This window comes from Taudactylus pleione, unplaced genomic scaffold, assembly GCF_031769625.1.
Source record: "Taudactylus pleione unplaced genomic scaffold, aTauple2 ptg000373l, whole genome shotgun sequence".
NCBI classification, from domain to species: Eukaryota; Metazoa; Chordata; class Amphibia; order Anura; family Myobatrachidae; genus Taudactylus; species Taudactylus pleione.
In genome coordinates this window covers 1,423,761-1,447,001 of record NW_028284774.1, presented here as the reverse complement: position 1 = coordinate 1,447,001, position 23,241 = coordinate 1,423,761, and the positions used below count along the sequence as shown (strand labels likewise).

At 37.6% G+C, this 23,241-nt stretch overlaps 1 protein-coding gene across 1 annotated transcript; it reads left to right on the top strand.

The window, feature by feature from the left end:
* Positions 1-6,941: 6,941 nt before the first annotated feature.
* On the top strand, positions 6,942-12,415 carry BARHL2 (BarH like homeobox 2). The gene is made up of 3 exons (XM_088444869.1): positions 6,942-7,941; positions 9,195-9,420; positions 11,419-12,415. The coding sequence occupies exons 1-3, from the start codon at positions 7,392-7,394 to the stop codon at positions 11,729-11,731; spliced, it is 1,089 nt and encodes a 362-aa protein (XP_088300995.1). The 5' UTR covers positions 6,942-7,391; the 3' UTR covers positions 11,732-12,415.
* Positions 12,416-23,241: the final 10,826 nt, after the last annotated feature.

The following is a 23,241-nucleotide window of genomic DNA, read 5'->3' as shown; positions in this document are numbered from 1 at the left end:
GTGTAAATAGAACACTTACAGAATGCTTTCACGTTGATCTGAACAATGCATTACTTCTATGCACGTCCTATATTAATAATTTGAAGGAGTTTCCATCCTAATTGACTGTTGATTTTGAGTTACTAAGTTAAATATGATATCTTCTTGAGCTATATCATTTTTAAAAAAATCAGGAGCTTTAACTTGCAGGATGCCGCTGCAGTACATATTAGACAGGGACCATAGGTTTAAATACAGACAGGCATTTGCTTGTTGAGAACAGAAATCAATATAGTGCAAACCTCTCACTCATTGTCCCGTCATCGACCATTTGCTGAAGTTAATAACTTGATACACTAAACTGGCAACATTCAATTTGTTCAAGTTACACCCCCAATGCAATAAAGTAATTGATTAGTGCTCAGATAGCAGTTTTAATTAGTTGCTTTTTAATTACCATTTTAAATGAGTTTCTCTATAGAAGAGCTGAGTTCACCCTTGCCTTTGATTTTTCCAATACTAATAGATAACATTGGGGAGATAGTATATACATTAATAATGACATGGTAAGAGGTTAATTGATTGGTACAGGGTATTATGTTATTAAATGAAAATATGCTTTTCTTCTAAAGCACAGAGATGTGATTGTAACTGAAGCTTCATTACATTCCATGCATCACAGCTAGCTTTAATTTATATTTTAATTATATAGGGATAGGATAGATGTCTCAAATGGAAATCCCCTTTGTATTAATGTTGAAAGTAATCAAAGTGCATATAGAATCGGCCCTTGATAAAGCATAAGAGCGTCCTTACAGCCTCTTTTCATGCAGAGAAGGTAAGATCTCATAATATGTAGAGCTGGTAAACACAAAAAGGTCACAGACGGAGATGTTATAAAAAATGACACTGAGAGGTGATAAAGTGGCGAGGGTGAGTAATGTGTATTACTGTTAATGTAATGCAATGTTAAGGAAATTTACATTTTTACATTAAAAATCTTTAAATACACATGTTAGGATCAAATAACAATTTTATTTAATTATATCCCCTCTTAACCATTACACTTCCAAGGTGAGGTGTACAGTATAACTGGGTATTCTTTAATGTGTTTCTGTCTATTTGTACAATAAACATGGTGGATAAGACAGATGGACATAGCTATTATAGATGTAGGAGCAAAGGTGAACCCACTCTGGGCTCATTTGTTTCCAAGTGCCAACTCTTGTATCAGAATATAAGATGTCATATCGTATAATGCACTCTGATCTTATGTTCCAATATATTACACTTATTAGGTGAAACCCATTGTTTGTATTGGTAAATGTAATACATTTTCAGTCTGCAAATTAAATTAAGACTTCTGAGCAAATCAATAAATGACAAACTAAGAAACATATTTACTGCTGACACCTAATTCAGATCTATCAAATGAATCCAGATAGGTTGGACAGAAGAAAAATGGCCAATCATATGAGAACAACATGGGTTAAAGCATCTGTGAGATAAACAATACATTGCAAAACAAGCAAGCAAATACTGCAATGATCTCCACCTTAAACCACAACTGAATATGCTGTAGCTGTATATATATATATATATATATATATATATATATATATAAAATCAAAGCTTCATAGTTGCAGTGGTTATTGAATATATGTACAGTATTGCATACATATATTGACACTACATGGCAGCAGTCACTACTGAGGGGTAGCATAAATGAAATAAATGGTGTTTGTGGCTGCATACTGTAACATTTAATATAACTGGTATCCAGGGCATTGACTTTCTCCAATTAAACAAACAAACAAGAATCTGTCCAATGAGTTAAGGAAGAGGAAACGTACAGGCATCTTAGAAAACATACTACATCTGTAATGTCAATAATCACTTTCAGGTCCAGGAGCTTCCGTTCCAATGTCACAGCAAAAAGTTAGGGAGTTGGTACATTTGTCTGCTGTTATCACATGAATGGTAACCACCCATGATAGCCTGAGGACATAAGCAGTGCAAAGTTACCTGAGACAGCAAATCCTACACTAAAACGTCTTTTGCCGAAGTTTTATGTTAAATGCAAAACTTTACCCGATGTTAAACTATATTTGCAGACCATACATTGGCAATGAAATAGGAATATTAAAACCCCGGGTAATTATAGTGTTAAATTTGATCTAACATTTTTGTACTATCAGTTATGAAATGAGGCATGTCTGCTGTGTGTGCACCCTACATTTTTGTACTATCAGTTATGAAATGAGGCATGTCTGCTGTGTGTGCACACTACATTTTTGTAGCAGGACAGATTTCGGTACAACGTACAGGAAACTCATAAGGATCAGGTACATACATTATATATATGCCCAGCTAACACGTGAGATTCCCCCTCCTAAGGATGCACGGGGTACAGTACATGATGACTACAGTATGTAGCAGAGAAATGGATTGCATTATAGAGCATATATATATTTCTTGTCGCCCTGTCTAGTGCAGGAATCAGCGGATATGGAATGATTTGCTCCTTAGTGCAAACAGAGCAGGTTCTGCGCATTGATAGCACAAATCAGCATGAAGAGGGAAGCGGATTTATAACTATAGTATGGTGAATGTGTCCTGGGTGCCAACTAACCCTTTCCTATATGGATGTACTGTAAGGTCACCATGTTGTCTAACAAAACTTGTCACAGGTCTTGCTGTATTGGAATATATACAAAGGTTAATCAGTGTGTATAAAGTTCTCTGTAAAGTTAGTGCATGTGATTTAATTGCCACCGAAGAATGAATAATTAGGGGGAGTGTTACACATAGTATTGCCTTTTATTAAACAACAAAACTTTTATTTTACAGAACTGTATACTCCCTTGTCACCAGTAGTCATGTAATGTTTGCCTGTTATCTCTTCACACGTAAATACTAACAAACACGATTTTAACAATTTACTACCTGGTTGATTCAATTTTACAAATCATGTATGTTTAAGTAATTATACGATAATTGTACATCCTTATGTTTTATAGAAAATGAACAGAATTGTTCTATTATACTGGAAAGTGATTAGGTGTGTATGTTTCTTTAGTTAAGATTGGATAAAAAACTGGTGTACATATATATATATATATATATATATATATATATATATATATATATATATTCTCGGTATCAGAGATGAATAACTTTAGATGATGTTTGAAAGTGATAGCAACCCTATTTGGAAAAAAAATACTTATTTTGCTCATTTTAATTTACGCACTTGCTAATTTATTTAATGTACATGTTTTAATAGTTTTGAAACATGAGGCTCAAGATCATCTATTCATACTCGTATTGGTTAAGTTGGATGTAACAAATTAAGGTGTTAATTGGTCTTTGATAGAAAAAAAAACTAATTTCATTAACCAATAGATTTTTAAATACAAAAAATGAATTAATTGGGCAGTCGGGCATTCGTGTTTATACATCAGAATATTTACGCGGACAATGAAGTTCACGTTGTTGTTTGTTCAAGAAATTACTCAAAAGCAGCAGTGTGGCATTTAGATATAGTTATAGTACATTTGGAGTAGACAAAAGACAGCACATTCATTGTGACCATTAGCGCCACCCAGTGGCTCCAGGCAGCATTGACTGACGTCTTTGCTTAAATTTAAATGGACCGGAAAACATACATTATCATTAAAAAGCAAAATGGATAGGACAGCTGAAAATCAACACAAAGAGTCATAAAACAAAAGCACCATGTTACTTACTCTAAATATGTTTTATTTTCTCCAGTAATTTGTAGATCACACTTCCTATAAATAATAGAACAAAAACAGCTAACAGTATGCACATATATTAATCTTGACTAAAAACTCGGCATTCCTTTGAATACCTGTTTGGATCGGCGTCTCTCCTGAATTGCTTCATATAAATTATATTGCTGATGTGATTTCAGCAGTGGATAGTCCCAATGTTGTTTGTTCCTTAAAAAAAGTTTACTTTAGTCCCTTTTGGGAACTTTGTAAAAACCAAATACATGACAGTAATAATTAGCTTAACCTATGTATAATGTAATATATATCCAGTATCTAAAGACAGTGGACACACACAATTGTAAAAACATTTAATTTCGTTAAATATACATTGTTTCTTTATGTGTCTTAAAAAGAATACATTTGTTCTGAATTGTAAAGCTATATACAGTGCTAGTAATAACAGAGTAATTCTGTCTACATCTTAACTCCAACCTAACCCCCTTACTTTCTCATTAATATGCAATAGTGCGCTTTTTGTTTTTAATAAGTAACATAACAGTGGGAACGTAAGACTTATTTAAATGTCATATGGGGGAAGATTACGAGTTCACAAACATTAATTACAATATATTGACAAAGCAGGATGGCAGTTTGTTGTGTGAGCAGATGCAGATTAGCAGATCCTGGCATCAACATTAATGTTGACAAAGATAGACATACAAAGTAATGCACTCATTTATATACATACTAGATACTTATATTATGAATACTGTATCTAAAAGTGTGTGTGTGTGTTTGTGTGTGTATTGTGTGTGTGTAATAAACACACAATAGCACACTATTAGGTTTGCTGAACAAGAGATGTGTAAAATTAACATACACTTCTTTTAAAAGCTGCTACACTTTAACTCCATAATAAACCACAAGCCCGGATGAATTATTTATAACAACATCGGTGTATCGATTCCTTGGCATGTGAAAGCAGTCGTCATGTTACAGATATCAGGCGCTGTGCTCTGCCAGGGTGATATAAACCCTCATGGAATGTTTATCGCCAGTATCGTGTTGAATAAACTTAGGACCAACGCTTCCAGTTGTAATGCATCGCATGACTTCATGTACAAAGACTGCACAGCTAAAACTACAATACATACCCTCTAAAAGTTATTATACAATTAATTAAATACAGCAGGATAGATAGATAGATAGATAGATAGATAGATAGATAGATAGATAGATAGATAGATAGATAGATAGATAGATAGATAGATAGATAGACAAACAGTCTCTACATCCATATACCATATACTGTGACTCATTAGTATAGTGCAACCTTTGACATTACATTAACAAGCTGGGCATGGTGCTTTCAAGGTAAGTGTTACGAATAGGCACTGCGAATCTTTAGTATCAACATATAGAACGGTCTCTGCAGACAGCTGTCCTCAAACCTATTTCCAACAGTATGTAAGTCATACAGACGAACCTGACGCATTGCAGGCTTTGCCCCTGAGTTTAGTACACACAATAAAGGTTAATTAAATAAAATAAGCATCACCAGTAATTTGTCTTATTTAAGAAGGTGCTCTTTAATCCCGATAGACAACTAATCGTTTACAAATACTCTAGTACACACGTGTATACACATATACATGTTTAAACACACACATACTGTATATATATATATATATATATATATATATATATATATATATATATTTATATTGTCGCACACTGTGGCTCTCCGTTAAGTCGAATCTAGGACCGAACTTCCTTTATATATATAAAATGGTACAATGTGCTGTGCGTACACTATACCATTTTCTGTATATAAAGGCAGTTCGGTCCTAGATTGCAATAGATTCCTGAAAATGTTGATGCCAAATAAAATGTAACTTGAAATCATTCATTAGCACCTTATAATTACTCTGCTAATTAGGTTGAACACGGTACTTAGTCAGGAGTAATATGGAAGCTCGTCGTAGACACCCCCTCCCCCCTTCCCCCTTCCAGTCCTTTGACATTCAACACGAGACAGGTTGGAGCTGTCCTGGAGAAATTAACACGACTTGATGCTGTTCAGTATCAGCAGAATAATTTCACAGTCCCAATGGGTCCACAGCATCTATTCCTGTTACTACTAAAATAAGAGCGTAAGAGAGCTCGTATTGGCTAATTAGCCAGGCAAGCATTGCACGATATGCAAATATGCTAATTGAAGCAGTAGGCTAGGAATTACAGCCTGGGATGCAGTAAATAAACGGGTATATGTGTATTTGTGAACTTGTAATGCATCGCAGGTCTCTGTTAGCCTAATAAGGACCACATATTTTATCATGCATTAACCAACCTATATCCAATCCTGTAAAAATAATAATAATCCAACTACTGTTAATATTCATGTCCACAATTCATCTAGAATGTGTAGTGTGTGAAAACAACATTCTGTGTTAATTTTAAATAGATTGCAGTTTTATAATACGCAAACAAATCCATCATATGTCGCATTTAATAGTTAAATAACATTTAATATAAGGAGGAAAAAGTCAAGTATGCATAATTATCGCTGTATGTGTTTCGTGTTATTAAAGAACAAATATATAGTCTTATAAGGGGTAGAATAAAACAATGTCAATCACTTACTCGGTTAGAAGCTCATTCTGAAGTTTAGTCCAGTGTATTGTGTTCTTGCATTGCTTTGCAGACACTGCTTGCATACTGGTCTTGTTTTTTTTTTTTTTTAATAAGAGTACATTCATATTCTTATGTATTTTTTAAAAAAATGTGCGTCTATTCTGTGTGCATTGTCCTTGAACAAGGAAGTTATGTTATTATTCAGAATAAATGTCATCCCAGTTTTTTTTGCCTCTTCTCTTCCACCTTTGTCCCGGTGTTATTTATTTATTTGTTATTTTCTTTCACCATATTTAATTTATTGTGCTTTAGATTAGAGGAAGCGACCCAAGAGATACAAGGTAAAAAAAAGAGCATCCTAGCCCATAGCCTTAGTAAATTGTACAGTGTGATGCTGCTCCTCCTACCATTGGCTGTCTGGGTCAGATCGTCAGGTCTCTCCCACCGCAGCGACCAATACAACTCCTCACATCTAGTGTAGCCAGAGGTGGGGGGGAGAAGGAGGGACGAGTCGGTGGTCCTGGCAGTGACGTCACGGGAGGGAGTCACTGGAGCCCAACAGGAGAAGGATTACAGGGGAAAGAAGCGACAGTAACCGGGAGTCAGCCAGGCACAGTCTGTGAGGAACCTCAACTTTCAAAGAAAGTTCAACAACTAGAGCACAACCATCTGGATCACTGCAGCCCTCATCCCATCTTCACAGGGGTCATTAAGATGAAATATAGCAATGTGGAACACATCCCTGGCACATTAAATTAGATACACGTATGTACTACAGCTAACAGCACGTGTGTGTGTGTATGTGTCTTCTGCACTTGCCAGGTTGTGCTGCACTTATTCCCAAACCAACCGTTTCGCCTAGCACCATTGCATATTTTCGGCTCTCCTTTTTTTCTGCATATATAAATTTTATTTTTTATAATATTTTGTTATTATTTCACTTTTTAACCTCCTGGGTTTGATTTTAAATTTCAAAGAATACTGAATAAAGATTGCTCCAAGAGGATTGTTATGAAGACTTTGTTTTAAAATACAAGCAGCATGGAAGGATCCAGTTTTGGGATAGACACTATATTGTCAAACGCTGCCTCTGGTAGCCCTGGCATGTTAAATGGAGACTTTAGGGACAGCAGAAGTACGGATTTTAGAAACCAGAGCCCCCTCTCCCCTGGCTCGGAAATAGACACTGTGGGGAGTTCGCCTTCATCTCCAATCTCAGTTAGCATGGAGCCGTCAGATCAGCACCGGCTGGTGGACAGCGCACATCACCAGCCTCAGCACCTACACCACCACCTCCAGCACCACAGCCAGCAGCCGCAGCAGTCCCCTCCTCAGCAGCCGGCCCAGCTGGCCACTGCGCCTAGGACTTCTACTTCTTCCTTTTTAATTAAAGACATTTTGGGAGACAGCAAACCGTTGGCTGCCTGTGCCCCTTACAGCACCAGTGTGTCCTCACCTCACCACACTCCGAAACAGGAGGGCAATGTGTCTTCAGAAAGTTTTCGACCCAAATTAGAACAGGAGATGCAAGATGGCAAGGGCAAAGGAGAAAAGATTCGAGATGATTTAAATTCAGACATTAAAGGACATGGTGAGTCTTCTTCCTATATGTTGAGCATAAGTATATATATATATATATATATATATATATATGTGCATGTGTGTGTTATTTATGCAGTCATTTCTATTATATTGATTTTAGAGATATTCGCTACTACATATATTTTGAATAGTGAAAGGATAATTTTAAGTACACAGCAAAAAAAAAAAATATATATATATATATATATATATATATATTCTTATATAAAGTACGCGATTTAGCTAAAAATACTATTAAAATATGTATCTATGAAACTTAAACATATCAAAATAGTGTTAACTGTGATTGTCGTAATAAGAGTACCGTATTATATATATATATATATATATATATATATATATATAATGTGTGTGTGTAAACGACAAATAGATACGATGCATCAGATCAATTGATGAAAGTGAAATATATAATTCAAATACAGTAAACAATTAAAAGGCTTAAACATATTTAAAATACGTCTAAAAATTAAATTTTGCCACTTTACAAATCATGAGATTTGCATTGAACAAAATATACATAGCGTGACACCAAACCAATTATGTTTTAATTGACACAATCCCTTGTTAAATGTGTAGATGATTATTGCAAATTCATATTTTAATTTAAAAAAAAAATCTCGCACTTCTATTGAACGTATTTTTTTTAACTTGTTCACTGACATCAATTCAATTCAAGCGGTTTAATAGTATAGGAAGTTGAGCCGCAAAATAACCATTATCTATTTGCTGCTATTAATAAACAAACAAAAATGGTTCAACCTTTTTTTTTTTTCGCACATTAGTGATCAAAAACAGATGTACAGTCTGGCCTGGCGATATTTTGTGTGTGTACCATCCTCCCCAGTGGGTCAATTAGAGAGATTATTGTTCTTCCTGCAGGGAAGATAAAGGAGCGATGAAATAAAAAAAAGCTGGTACAAAAAAAAGATGTTTTTTGACATATCGATTTCTCTTCAATTTAGCAAAAACATACTAGGTTGATAAATAGGATCTGGCAAAGTTATCGTTCTCACCTGGTATATGGTTTGCAAACAGGATGGTAATACAAAGTTGCCAGGTGACGAGGATAATAATAATAATAATAATAATAATAATAATAATAATAATAATAATAATTCTTAATAGCAATAAAACAATTGTTTTGTTTTTAGAAATTAATTTCACCAATATTGCAAAATTATTTCAAACTTGTAAGTACCTTTTGTTCTTCAGTTTTACATTTTTACATACTTGGTTCTATAGGTACAAAGGAAGAGGGAGATCGGGAGATTACAAGCAGCCGAGAGAGTCCTCCAGTTAGGTCCAAGAAGCCTAGGAAGGCGAGGACAGCCTTCTCAGATCATCAACTAAACCAGCTGGAGAGGAGCTTCGAGCGTCAGAAGTATCTGAGTGTGCAGGACCGCATGGACCTAGCCGCAGCCCTTAACCTCACAGACACCCAGGTCAAGACCTGGTACCAGAACAGGAGGTGAGATCATTGTCAGTGTACAGGACATTCAGCACAGAGGGAAGATTGATAGACAGACAAGTAGGGTATTAGGGTGAATGGCAGTCAGGCAGGGTACCAGGGTGACTGACAGAGACAGGCACAAAGGTATAGTGTCATAGAAACAGGTTTAAAAAATAGTGCATGAGCAGTAAGCATTAATAAAAGCAGTTTGAAGACAAATATAAAAGCATACTTTGCCAATACATACTGAGACACAGAGACAGGTAGAGACTGACACTTGACAAAGACAAGCAGGCACACAACAGGCACAGTTAAAGGGAGATGGACAGAGACAGACTGACAAACTCAGGCAGGCAACACAGACCCACCATCAATAATGCAGACAGGGGAAGCAGATATTGGGGCATACTTAATGCACATTTGTAAAATAGAGGACGACTAGATCATCCATAAGAAACAGACAAAAAAAGACAGAAAAAACAGTAAAATGTAGGTGGAAACATACAAACTTATATACAACACAGGCATGCCCTGATCCACAATTTGTAAACAATAAGATATTTATTCTGTGGGACTGTCTCTGGTTATACCAATACATCATCTGGGTATTCGAGACATGTATTATTGTCCCTGAATAATCACAAACTGATTACTAATGCAGCTCCTAACATAAACTGCAGAATGATCTGCCAGTAGTGTTTACATTCAATCCTGGAGAAAAAGACCCACATTTCACTTTATCTATCCCAGGGTGTTTTGATGAGTTGTTCATATGCATAGAGGAAAACCCACAAACTGCACATAACGAGATAAATATGGCTAATTAATAGCTTCAAAGCAAAAAAAAAACATTTCAACTAATACACACATGAATAAATAATGTCTAAATCTTGATTACAAAACTAGGGACTTATTACTCTTTCTGTGTCTCAGGAACACACTGGGAAGCATTCCCATAGCAATCTAATTATGCAGCGTTGCGCCGGCACTAGGGCTGCTTTTTGTATAATTCAGTTAGAAAATATTTTTTGTCATTTGTGGTCACTTAACAGATCTGTTCAGAATGTATTACTGTAATGAAAACATGCATATCACATGAATAGTATAATGGGTTACATTACATCCAGCCTACCCATGCCCCTTAGTAGAAAGTCCTGGCTGGTTGTGTAGAAGCAAATTAAGTCCAGTTGTATTTTCCATAATTTTCGGTCTCATTACATACGGCTCCAGCCACCCTAATTCTGTCGGAAAAAATTAGTGTCATTTGTATGCAATCTAACAGCGTGTCAAGAGCTTGTTTATTAGATTCGCTGATGCCCTCACTTTCCACCAGCTCGCAGCTACGCAGCCTTGGCAGGGAGGTTTAATAATCGCGTCAGAAATTTGCTCTCCAGTTATCAAAAACACAAGTAGAAAATAGGGTAATATTATGATATTTACTTAATAGCATCACTTTTGATTCCATGTGACATTTTGCTGGTCTGTATTCAGCAGAGAGTATTTCAGTGCCTAGGGTATCTTGCTAGGGAAATAAAGTATAACTTGGGCTCTGATATTTAAGTGACAAGTTATTAGTATAATTAATAACGTGGTAGTTTATTATTGCTGCGTTTCTTTAAAGTGTAATGTAGACGGAAGTTGCGACTTTATATTTTGCCTGCGCCACATTCTAGCTGGTGAAATCTAGTGAGTGAAAGGATTGGGAAGAAATCTTCTAATAATACTCTACTTTTAGTAAAGTCTCCAGACTGGGGCTAAAGGGAGCTCTAGATAGTCTTTATTTTACTTAAAGCAAATCCACCACAGCTGGTGATTTGTGGCAGGCCTAACTCTGCAAGGACTGTACTTCTACACATGAGACCTTCATTAGTGGAGAGGGGGAATCATCAAAGGCCAATAATGTTTGACATTATTATTTTAAAGTATAATGTTGCCGTTTGTGTCACTTATTGTATACGCTATTCCACATGTACCAGACTGTGCTCAAACTGTGATCTTGGTTTTATTTTCCTATAGGACAAAATGGAAGAGGCAGACAGCGGTGGGGCTAGAGTTACTGGCCGAGGCTGGTAATTATTCTGCTCTACAAAGGATGTTCCCGTCTCCTTATTTTTATCACCCCAGCTTGCTTAGTAGTATGGACAGCACAACGGCCGCTGCAGCAGCGGCAGCTATGTACAGCAGCATGTACAGGACTCCACCTGCACCTCACCCTCAGCTACAGAGACCGTTAGTCCCCAGGGTTCTCATTCATGGCCTGGGACCTGGGGGGCAACCAGCTCTTAACCCTTTGGGTAACCCAATCCCTGGTACTCCTCACACGCGGTGAAACATCACCCCATTTTCTTCAGCACTATCACACCCCACAAGGACAACAAAAAAAATTGAGGAGATAACCAGAAGGGACATAGGGGCCATTTTTTGGACAACTCCTCTGTAAAAGCTAATACTCCAAGCACCTACAGTACGCACTGTACCTATATAGAGCAGGAACCCTATATTGAATGCGAGACAGCAAAACTCCATTGCAAAATAAATACCGAAGATCAAAAGAGACGGCGCTCTGCGCAGTGTGGGAGAGGATGACGCACTGCCCGCAGTTGCTGCAGTTCTCGGAGTGTTAATAAAGAAAACTCATGTCCAAAGGAAAAAAAATCAGCACCATAGGAGTCAAAAGGGACGAAGACAGGGGACTACGAACTTTGCACTGATAACTCGTGAGCGGATTCATTATGAAAAGTGGCATGCTCCCTAATATACAATGTACATTTTGAAAGACTGTGAAATATCATATTTATTATATGTTGTTCCAAAAAAGTCACAACTTTTCGTTGATTTTTTTTATGTCTTTTTCTTTGGGCAACCCAAATAAATGCTTAGAGAAAAGATATAGATTTTTTTTTTGTGATTGAAATTAAAACACAACACTCAACAATAACTAAACAAATAAAATATATCTTTTTTAACAATTGCTGACATTGAAAAAAAATTCTGATTTTAACTAAATAACCAAATAAAAAAAAAGCACATGATTGGAACCATGTATCGTTTTTAAGGCATTCACAAGGTTGAAATTTATTTTGTTTTATTTGATTTTAGGTATTTTTTTTTATTAAAAAAGGGCAACTTGGTCTAGATTTCAATTAAAATGACAGCAATTTTTTCATATATATTATAGGTCTGTTTATAACGGAGTGATTTTTTTTAAGATATAGCCGTCGGCAGCAGAGTGTCCTCGTTTTTTATGGATTTTAAACAAGTTAATGAGCAAAATGAGTGATTTGTAAGGTTGGGTGGCCTGCCTGGGAACTGAGGATGTGAATCCCAATCTGACAGCTGTTCCGGGGAAGCATAGAATCTTAGGGAACAGACAGTAAGCGAGGAAGGACTCTGGGTGAGCAATTACATAGCTTAAAATCTAAAGATCAGGCATACAAAAAGGGACATCATTTATATACAACTCATTTGTAAAATATAACAACAGAAATTAAAATACGTTGAGTTAAACTGTCACATATCTAATGTGCATTTTATTAAACATGTTCAACTTTTACTATGAAAAGTTATCCTTTATATAAATAAAAATTAACATTTAAAAAAATATATATATACATAATCAAATCTAAAGCATTCTAGAGGCAGGTGTTTATTAAAATTGGATGCCGAAATAATCCTGATCCCTATTTTAAATGCGATGGTAAAGTCAGAAGTCCTATAAAGGCGGAAACTGACAAGCAAGACACTGCAAGGAAAACACCCACCAAAATAATTACAAAAAAATAAAAAAATAAATGCAGTCACAGGTTGTAATAATCAATCGGACTGCCAGGTTCTACTTGCCACAATTTATTAGGGTTAAAATAATAAGCTTAGACCTTTCAAGGTGAAGACAATGTTTTCTTCCACGGAATTAGAAAGATATACAGCAATTATATATAAAAGATTCATGGTGTTGAATCTTATGAGATCCTCCGAGGTTTGTGGTAGGTTCTGTTCTTTCCTTTCTTCGTTCTGTAGTGAAAGAGCCCCCGGGCACATTTATTTGGGCTTTGCTAATTAGGCAATGGTTTACTGATTTCTCTGCTAATAAATTTGCGTTAAAACCATATTGACCTCTGCAGCAGTCCAACAATGGGATAGAGAAAGCCCAGGAACGCCCCCCTCGTTTGTGCCCTTGTATCTGGCGTAATTATGCCGAACTGGGGACCTTACAGTCAAACGAAGCATTGCAGCCAGGACCTATTCTCCTTATGCACAAGAGTTATTTTTCTTGCACAAGACTTCCATTAAAAGAAACCTATATATCTACATGTTTGATCACTTGCTGTATCTACTCTGTATTTTTTTAAAACTAAAAACACAACGCTAGATATAATATTACTTTTGTATCGAATGCAGAATATAGGATACAGAATACAGGATTACAGGATTTCACTTCTTTAATTAAACGGCATCAGTTTAATATAATTCTGTATAGCATCAATTGCATAACTCTATTGGTGGTTGACTGTGTTAAAGCACGATGTTTAAATAGCAAATCTGCGACAATTAATTCCAAGGAGTCCACATTTTCCTGTCAACTGACACTACACCTCCTGTGCTGAAGATTTTCAGAATTTTGTGTTTTATACATGATTATATATGTAACAGAAATCCCATAAATATATGCAAACAGAGAAAAGTTCACGTCCGTATTGGTTTCTACAAAATGCTGTCATTTGCGAATGACCTAGAAAACCAGGATTTTACAGCATTTTTTTTTTAGATGTAAATCTTTGCTTGACTAACATGCTTATTATGGCGTTTGTAAGAGATCACAGTTTCTTTCATTCATTGCCTCCAGCAAATCTAAGCTTTTCCAACACCAGACCCAACCGTGAGCTGCTCCCTCTGAGTGTGCCTGGACTGGGGGTTTGATCACACGTTCACCAAAGTGCACTGGTGAACATGATCACCAGCACGGAAAGGAGCAGACACATCTTGCACGTTTTAAATAAGCACATTTCCTGCAGTCTTAATTTATAAAGAATTTTGACAGGTTAAATATAGTTAATTTTCTTCTCTCACAATAAAGAAAATATTTGGCATTAAAAAACCTTAAAATAGCATATTCAGTTCTCCATTATTACAATTCCGACGCAATAAAACGATCTGGTCAACTGTATTATAAATGCGACCGACTAGAGCCATTCCAGTTCTATGCTATAAGAAAATAAAGCCTATTATGTTGGTAAAGTTGAAGAGACCGTTCAGAAAACCGGCCACATGTGCCTTTAGAGGGAAGTAAAGCACAGTGGGGTGAGAAGCAATAGTTCTGTACATAGTGGAGCAGGCAATAGTCTATCAACAAAAATGGCAAGTGTTACTGTATAAATGAAAACTAAAAGTGACTCAGAACAGCCATAAAGCGGTCCGGTGTACATGGCGGTCCTTGCCTCTCTGGCATTTTTGCTATTTACTATTTGACAATAATTGTACTGGTCATTTTTTATGTACACCTATGTCCTTTAAGAAAGCAATGGGAAAAATATTGAGTTGAGCACACTGCAAGCATTAAACTGATACTAGATGCTACATGTAAAATATAAGAATTTAAAGTGAGCCTTTATTGTGAATAAAAGTTGATTGTGACATTACAGCACCATAGACAGCTCCCACTTACAGCTTTACAGAAATACACGAGCATAATGGAAGATACCAAGTAATGAATATTTAAAAGTTTTACGGCATCCATTATAATATTTCTTATTTCACGTTCCTTTTTTAGTGTACACACTAATACAGTTAGCTGATCAGAAATAATGGCAGATTATGAAACATGTACAAATGCTATAATATAGATAACCAATCTCGAAATCACAGAATTACAAACCACCAAAAGCACCCTCGTCACCCACTTAAATCCTAAATTGCATAATATAATATTTAATTGACTACATTTTTTTCATAGTTTATATGATTAAAAAATATATATATCACACTGATGACAAAATGTAATGAAGGGTGCTTGTTGCGCTATATGGGAGAATATACAGTAACACTATTATAACCTATTTATCGGCAAGCCATTAGATTCTGCGATGATGTAACCTAAATTAGAATGATCTTTTTATGAGGTGCAAACACTCTGTGCAGAACGGCCTTGAGCTGTCATCAAAAGCTCAGTTACTTAAAAAAGTACTTGCTTACATATTTAGGGGTCGGTGATAGAATGTAGGACCTCCACATGGCTAGGAGTTAAATAGTATTGTTCTGTATCAGGTGTATTGGAAAAGAACAGTAGGGTTTTTTTTTTTAATGTGACTCGCATTTTCTGTCCCTGAACTGAGGAATTAACAATGAAATTGTCTGTCTCTATTTCTCTAATAAAGTGAAGTGTGCTTGATGGGTAAAAGCATATTTCTTGACTAAAAATGCCAGAGGAAGGTAACAGGTCATTACAACCAACTAATGACTAGCGCTTGAGCTTTACTGTGGGTCATACACACTGAATAATTATGATGGGAAAGGTGAATGTGATGACATGTGGCAGAATAATGTATTTACAGAAAATAAGGCAATGTTTACAATCTCTCTGGAATGCTGGGTACTTTACATTTCTCCTCTTGCATTGAACAGAGAATTTAGATAAAATAGTACAGTTGCTGGCTGTCTGGTGTGGTATTGGGTTTTGGTTATAATAGGCTAATGGGATATTTACTGTTAGGTCATGCTTAGCAAGGCATCAGGGGAAAGTAAGGGAGTTTGCAATATATAAAGAGGTTCATCTGTCAATTATTATCTTAATGTAAGAGTGCAATTTTAGACTTCCACTGATGCTTATATAAATAGGGATTATTGTAATGTATGACTTAAGGGTGATCATTGAGAATTATATGTCATTGTATTTATGAGTATAAAATCTAGAAAAAAATAAGCATATGAAGAGACAATACGACAAGATGATTTGGCTTTTCAAATAAACAAGTGACCTTCTACTATGACTTATTGTCCAGTCTAAGCCTTGAGTAAGTGGAATTGCTCTACTGTTTGGAAAGAGAGGTGAGATGTTGTACTCCTCCATACCCATATTAGCAGGAAAACCTCAAGCAGATGTAGTTATTATGTCATTGTAAACAAACAGGTGCAGAAAACGTATGAAGGCAATGAATGAATGTAAGCATTAGTGGGGGTAAATGTCTGAGGACATGTAATACCACAAGCTTTTTGGACAAATGTATTGAAAAATCTTTATTACATTGCACATGCTCTTGGGCTCCCTGGGATGGACCAGCCAAGCTTTCCTGGCTAGCTGGCTTATTACACATACAATAATGAAACCTACTTGTTCTTCAGGGTTGATAAAGAACTTTTCTGAACTATTAGTGGCAGCTGAACATTTTATATACATATGTATTATTACATTTCGCACTGTGCGTGCTCTGTAACCAAGTTTACTGAAGTATGGTGATGATGGGATGTATGCTATTCAGTCTCATCTCCACTTACAACTGAGGAGGCATAACTGGGCTGTACTAGGACATTCTCACAGAGGCAAAGTTCAGAGAGATAGTGCTAATGCACAGGGGCGCAAAGAGGGGGGGGAGCGGGTACAAATTACCCAGGCACGGGCTTCCTGAGGGCCCTGGCGGGGGCCCGGGTCCGACGCCCGTGTGCTGAGCTGCAGTGGGAGACTGCTCGTGGCTGCTGAGCAGCAGCCACAGCAGTCTCCTATGCCTGTGGGGGGAAGTGATCACACTGATCGCTCCCCCCCTGGCTTTGCGCTGGGCTGAGGGGGCTCAGAGTGCCCCTCTCACCAGAGTGCAAATTTTTTTTCCCCCAAAGGTGGCGTGGCCACGCCTCCCATGATTAAGCCATGCCGCCTGTTTCCCAGGCCCGCCGTGGCTCTTGGTGGGCCTGCTAATGCAAATACGGGCTATGCAGAGTTGGACAGAAGCATAATTACAGCTGTTTCCAGGTGCATCATTTGCATCAAGTACAGACTGGTGCAAGTCTTTACTGATGATATGGGTGATACGGGCAAATAAATGCATTTAGTTTTGTGCACGCAATGTGGGAGCAACTACAGACTCCTAGTATTCAACTCAGTGTCAGGCCCATAATGGTCAAACACAGTCCACCAAGATTTCTAAACCAGCACTCTCTGTCCTTACAGCAGCATCCTCGTTCCAAGAGCGAGGACATCATCATAAAAGCTATTTAAAAGACATTGGCCATTCCGAGTCAGACGCAGCTCCGTATATGGTCACAAGTTACGTTGGAGATTCCAGAGGTGGGGCTGCAGTGCAGTCCAAGATTCACACAGATCTCAACATCATCGAGTCTGTCTGGGATTACATGAAGAGACAGAAGGATTTGAGCAAGCCTACATCCACAGAAGATCTGTGGTTAGTTCTCCAAGATGTTTGGAACAACCTCCCTGCCGAGTTCCTTCAAAAACTGTGTGCAAGTGCACCTAGAAGAATTAATGCTGTTTTGAAGGGTGGTTACACAAATATTGATTTGATTTAGACTTCTCTTCTGCTCATTCACTTTGCACTTTGCTAATTAATAAAAATAAACTATTAACACGTCTATTTTTTTAAACATTCTTACTTTGCAGCATTTTTTTCACACCTGCCTTAAACTTTTACACAGTATGTTGGCCAGATCTCTAGCATTTTTGGGCTGCAACATTGTGGTCAAATGCAAGAGATCCATCTTGTGGGAGTGTCATGGGAGTGTAGCTAGAGCTCCATGCTAAGCTTTGTACATGGCCGGATCATTCTGTCCGTGAAATGGACATTTCTAGGTGGCAACTTGGTAGTTACTGTGCGGATGCCTGGGACAATAGCGTGTCATGGGAGTGTCGTGGGTTTGCATTGTGTGGACGGAGATGGTACGCCTGTTTCAGGTGCATATTTTGCACTCGGCACGGGGTGGGTGCCAGTGCCAGTGATGACGGCTGGGACTCAGAGTGGAAAAGCAGTGGGAGAGCGATACATATGCATGAAGATGGCTAAATACTCATTGGTAGCCGTGGACATCTGCATATGCCGGCACTTTGCGACTGACTCAGAATCAGACCCAGTACATGTTCAGTGATTTGTAATGTGCACCCATTGCTATGTATGTATGTTTGAAGAAACTGATCAAAGATGAATACAAGGGCAGGATTAAGGGTCTCATGGGGCTGGGACTGAAAATGTTCAAGGGCCTATACTGAGAAGAAGATGAGCTGTGACCAGTGCTGTGTGGGTGTGGCCAGTTTACGCCCCCTAAATTATCAGCCCCACTGTCTCCCTAAAAATATATGAAAATAGAAAAATTGCAAAATTTTGTGAAATAATTGAAATACGGGTTTAATACTTATGATCGCAGAAATAACCCTAGGCACCTAGAGAGAACCTGTGTTGAGTATATAATTTGATACTCCAGCTGCCGCCTAGCATTAAAATCGATATTGCCGATCTCAATACACCAAAATCTTAAACCAAAAAGATATTTGCAGTGGCGCTTAGAGCATCATAAATTGCACATAAACAGCATATATAACAAATACAATTTTATTAAAATAACAAACAAAATGACTTCCACGAGTAAATATTGAATGAGCTTCACATAATCAATAAAAATTCCTAAAACATGACAATTGTATCCTTGCTGAGTGTGAAGCAATACAGTACGCTAGAGATATTAAACACAGTATTGCACAGGGTAAGGAGGAAAAATAATACGTAATTGCAGTTTCAAATGGTAACTTAGTATCCAGTTCTCTTTATATAGCAAAGATGTTTAGTTGCACTAGATTACTAGCAATTGTGGAGCAGGGAAAGTCACAGTTCAGTTGAGGTAATTATCTATATGTTTAGTTTCAGATGTATAAAGCTGAATATATATATGCTGAAGAAAATCCTGTGTTACTCACTATGATAGCGTCCTCCTTTCTAACCTCTGATGTTAGATGGTTAAAAAGAAATTTCAGCAATGGTCTGCCGGTACTGATGTATAATGCTGGGCTGTAAATGGTGGATGAAGGGAGCCGATAAATAGTGTATAACACCATGTTTTCTATATATGTTTCTCTCCTTATGTGATGAAAATTACCTTTCATGACTATACACACCTGCACGGGAGACTAATGACCAACATATTGAAGTACTGAAGTAAGTATATTTCTTATCTATATTTGAAATATATATAAGAATGGATAGAAATCAGAAATGTGGTTATTCTCACTGCTGGTTTTAACTCTGGAGATAGATATTAGCTCCTTTTACCACTGTAGAGACATCTACAGTACTTTTCAAAAATGGTGGGAGAACTAACTTGAGTGAGAGCTATGCTGAACTTGGTAATATCTAATACAGATATCATATCAAATGTGTAAGTAAGGATGCATTTAGGAAATAGTAATCACATCATTGTAACATTTGACTTTCAACAAATGATTTGAATACGAGTAACTAAAATGAAGTAGAAAGGACACTGTTGAAACAGAGTAAAGGGTAAACTCTATTCAGGAAGAGGAGTTTGTGATATGGGCTGAATGGTTCAAATTGTCATATTGTTGACATAATTACTTGACCAGTTTACAAACGTAATTATTTTCCAATACTTAGGGAGCAGGGCATTTCTAGAGAGGAGGGGGACCTTGTGCAGTCTCCATCACGGGCCCCCTCCTCTCCATCCAGCGGCCGGCTGTGTACTGAGTCATGCATGGCCAGCTTCGCACTTATGGACTCTGGGCACTAGTGTGTGCCCAGAGTCTATAGCGCATGCACAGGTCACCGGGAAAATGGCCGCATCGGCCATTTACCCTGTACTGCGCATGCGCAAATGACGGGAAAATGGCCATGGCGCCCATTTTCCAGCCATTTTTTACAGGCACAGACACCGGAACCAACGTGGGACTCTGGAGAGGTAAGTTTTATGGGTGCAGGGTGTGCATTGCGGGGCCCCCCTGGACCCAGGGGCCTGTGTGCACCGCAAACCCTGCACCCATTATAAATACGCCCCTGTTAGGGAGATAATAAGAACACAGACACAGTGGATGTATGATTTTAATCACAGTATTCATACTTTATTCACTTTTCTTTCTAACATTTCTTATTTTATTTTGCCCAAAATATATTTGTGGATGAATTCCGTGTTTGAAATAAGCAGATAAATAAAGGTTATGTTTTAAAGATATTGAACATGTTATACATTGATACACAGATGCATGATACAGATAAACTTCAGGAGTACACCTTTTGATCCTCATTCTCTTTTTCTTTTCTGATATAATACATGTCTTAGTGAGGAAGGTAGCACCGAACCCTGCATGATGATGATGGAAGTTGGATTGTTACCAAAAAAAGATCATTTTGAAGAAGGGTATACTGTATCTGAAGAGTTTTTGAAAGAATACTTATTCACTAGTACTTATCTGTGCAGGGCTACATTCTACATTTAAGTAATCACATCACTGAAACATTTGGCTTTCAACAAATATTTAAAAAAAAAAGTGTAATCAGCTCGGAAAAACATTGAAGCCTATGACTGGAAAGTATTCTCTAAAAACACAGAAAACAATTTCTAAATGTTAGAAATATTTTATATAAACACTGTTGCAAGTGCATAACCTGTGGCAGCAAAACTCCTATAAATGAAATACATCAGTAATGTTTAAACATGAAAATGTGAATATATTCTCAGGGTTCTAGACATCCTACTGCCACACCGTACATGCCACACCCTACATGCCACACCTTACTGGAAGTGTGATGTCTCTGAACCCAAGTAGGGTTGTTCCAGCCATGCTCTTACTGAGAAGATGAGAATACACCACTAGTTTTCCAACAATACTAGTTTACCATCATGAACAGATCGGCCACTCTTTCCCACCACTGCAAGGCATGATCTTCAGCACCACAACCATAATCCTAAACTAACTAAACTCTCACCAACACATGAAATAAGTCACTTACAAAAATAGAAAGGTCCTTCTCCATAAGATGAATACCATCCGGCCAATCCAAAAGGGGGACCCTGAAATGGATCAGACAATGCTGAATAAAAAAAAAAAAACTCTACTTAACAGTAGCCAAGCAGTTGCAGAATTTACATTGTGTCTAGCTTTGTCAATCACTGCCCTTCCATGATGGCACTGCCAGAACTGACTGGGCAATATAAGTTCATAGACCATGGATAAACACAGATCAAGGAACGTTCTCCTATCAGCGTTGTTGCTCCCCAAATGCACCACGCATGTGCTGAATGCAAACATTGGCTGGTTGCGTGCCAACGCAGCCTTGCGATCCAACCTGAATCAGGCCCTTATACCACAATATTTCCCTGCAAGGTCCACAAAACTTGAGCCAATGGATCCCCCTAGCCCTTGGGGAAATTGATGTGTTTGAGACAACAGGGGGCTTAGATGCCCTGAACACAAATGACTGACTATCACAATCAAACACACCAGCAGTCAATATAAATAACTAAAATAACTAAAAGTGAAAACAACCCAAGCAATAACAGGGGAAGGGAGATGAAAATAGGGGGTGTATGTATGTGTGGTGGGGACAGGAAGCAGCCAACTTGACCCAAGGTAATAAACCTACAAAAAGAAATATTGGAGGTTCAAAGCCAATCAGGCCACGATTTTAGATAAAAAAAAATAGGTACATTCCCTCAAGGTCCTCACTGTCCAATCAGCAGGCATTCAAGGCTGGATATTCACAAGCTGCATACAATGCTTGTAGCAATCCAACATCCATTGGCTTAGAGCCTTAATATTCTGCGCTGAAAAAAATGCTGAGCCAACAGATGTGGCAGTGTAGGTCTGAATCCAAACACTTCAGGTGACAAATCTATCACTGCAATCTATCAAATTGGTACTTATTGACCCATGCACTAAGCAATGACACACCATCAAATAATCTGATGTCAAAGACACAATGCAGATTCATGTGTCACTACACTACAATAGGGGGATCTATCAGACCCTATCCAATTGGTCAGTTTTGGAGCACCAAATTTGGCACAAAACATATTCTACCACCACAACAACATCCCTAAAAAGCATCTGAGTCTGAGCCACTAACTTGTAAATATGTAACGCCATTGGAAAGCCATCTAAAAGACTAAATTAAATAAAATTTCAGAACCCAACTTCACAACTTACGATAAGCAAACAGGGCGTCATAGCAATATCAATGAGACATCTCTTATCCTCAGGATTCATTAAAAAAAAAAACTATTGGTAACATCCAGATGCTTATGTAATTGCACAAAATAAGAATACCTGCCAGATGTGAGGAGACTAACGTCCAAGAACTATCGCCAACATAGAGGCCACACATAAAAGAAAAGATCTGCTAATGCCAACTCTTAACTCTATGCCCATATATCCCCAGAAACTTCCCCTATTCGTGCCATACCACCTGGTACTCTCTGCTGGGGACAAGAGTTGACAAGCTAGGCCTTCCAGTTTGGCTTAATAACCTGCCAAATATTAGATGGGCAAAGCTCAACAATAGCCACAGCATTTGGCACCAAAATGAACACAGTTAAAGGGGAAAGCGTGTTTGGCCTTATTAGAGATGAGACAATGGACGACTAAGTGGAATAGTAATTGCACCGCCAGCAGTGAGAAGGCCCACTGGCAATTGTAGGCCTGCCCGCTACCTGTCAGAATATGATGCTCTTATTTCTGAAAGTGCTCTTCCCATAACTCCAGGGCCTTGATTATAGAGAAAAGTTTAAACAGCAACAAGTTCAAGATAAAACTTTCTCACACTCTTTCCATGGGTTGGGGAGCAGTATATCAGGTACCACCAAAATAGGCCCTAAACCCCGTAGAACTGCGTGCTCTGT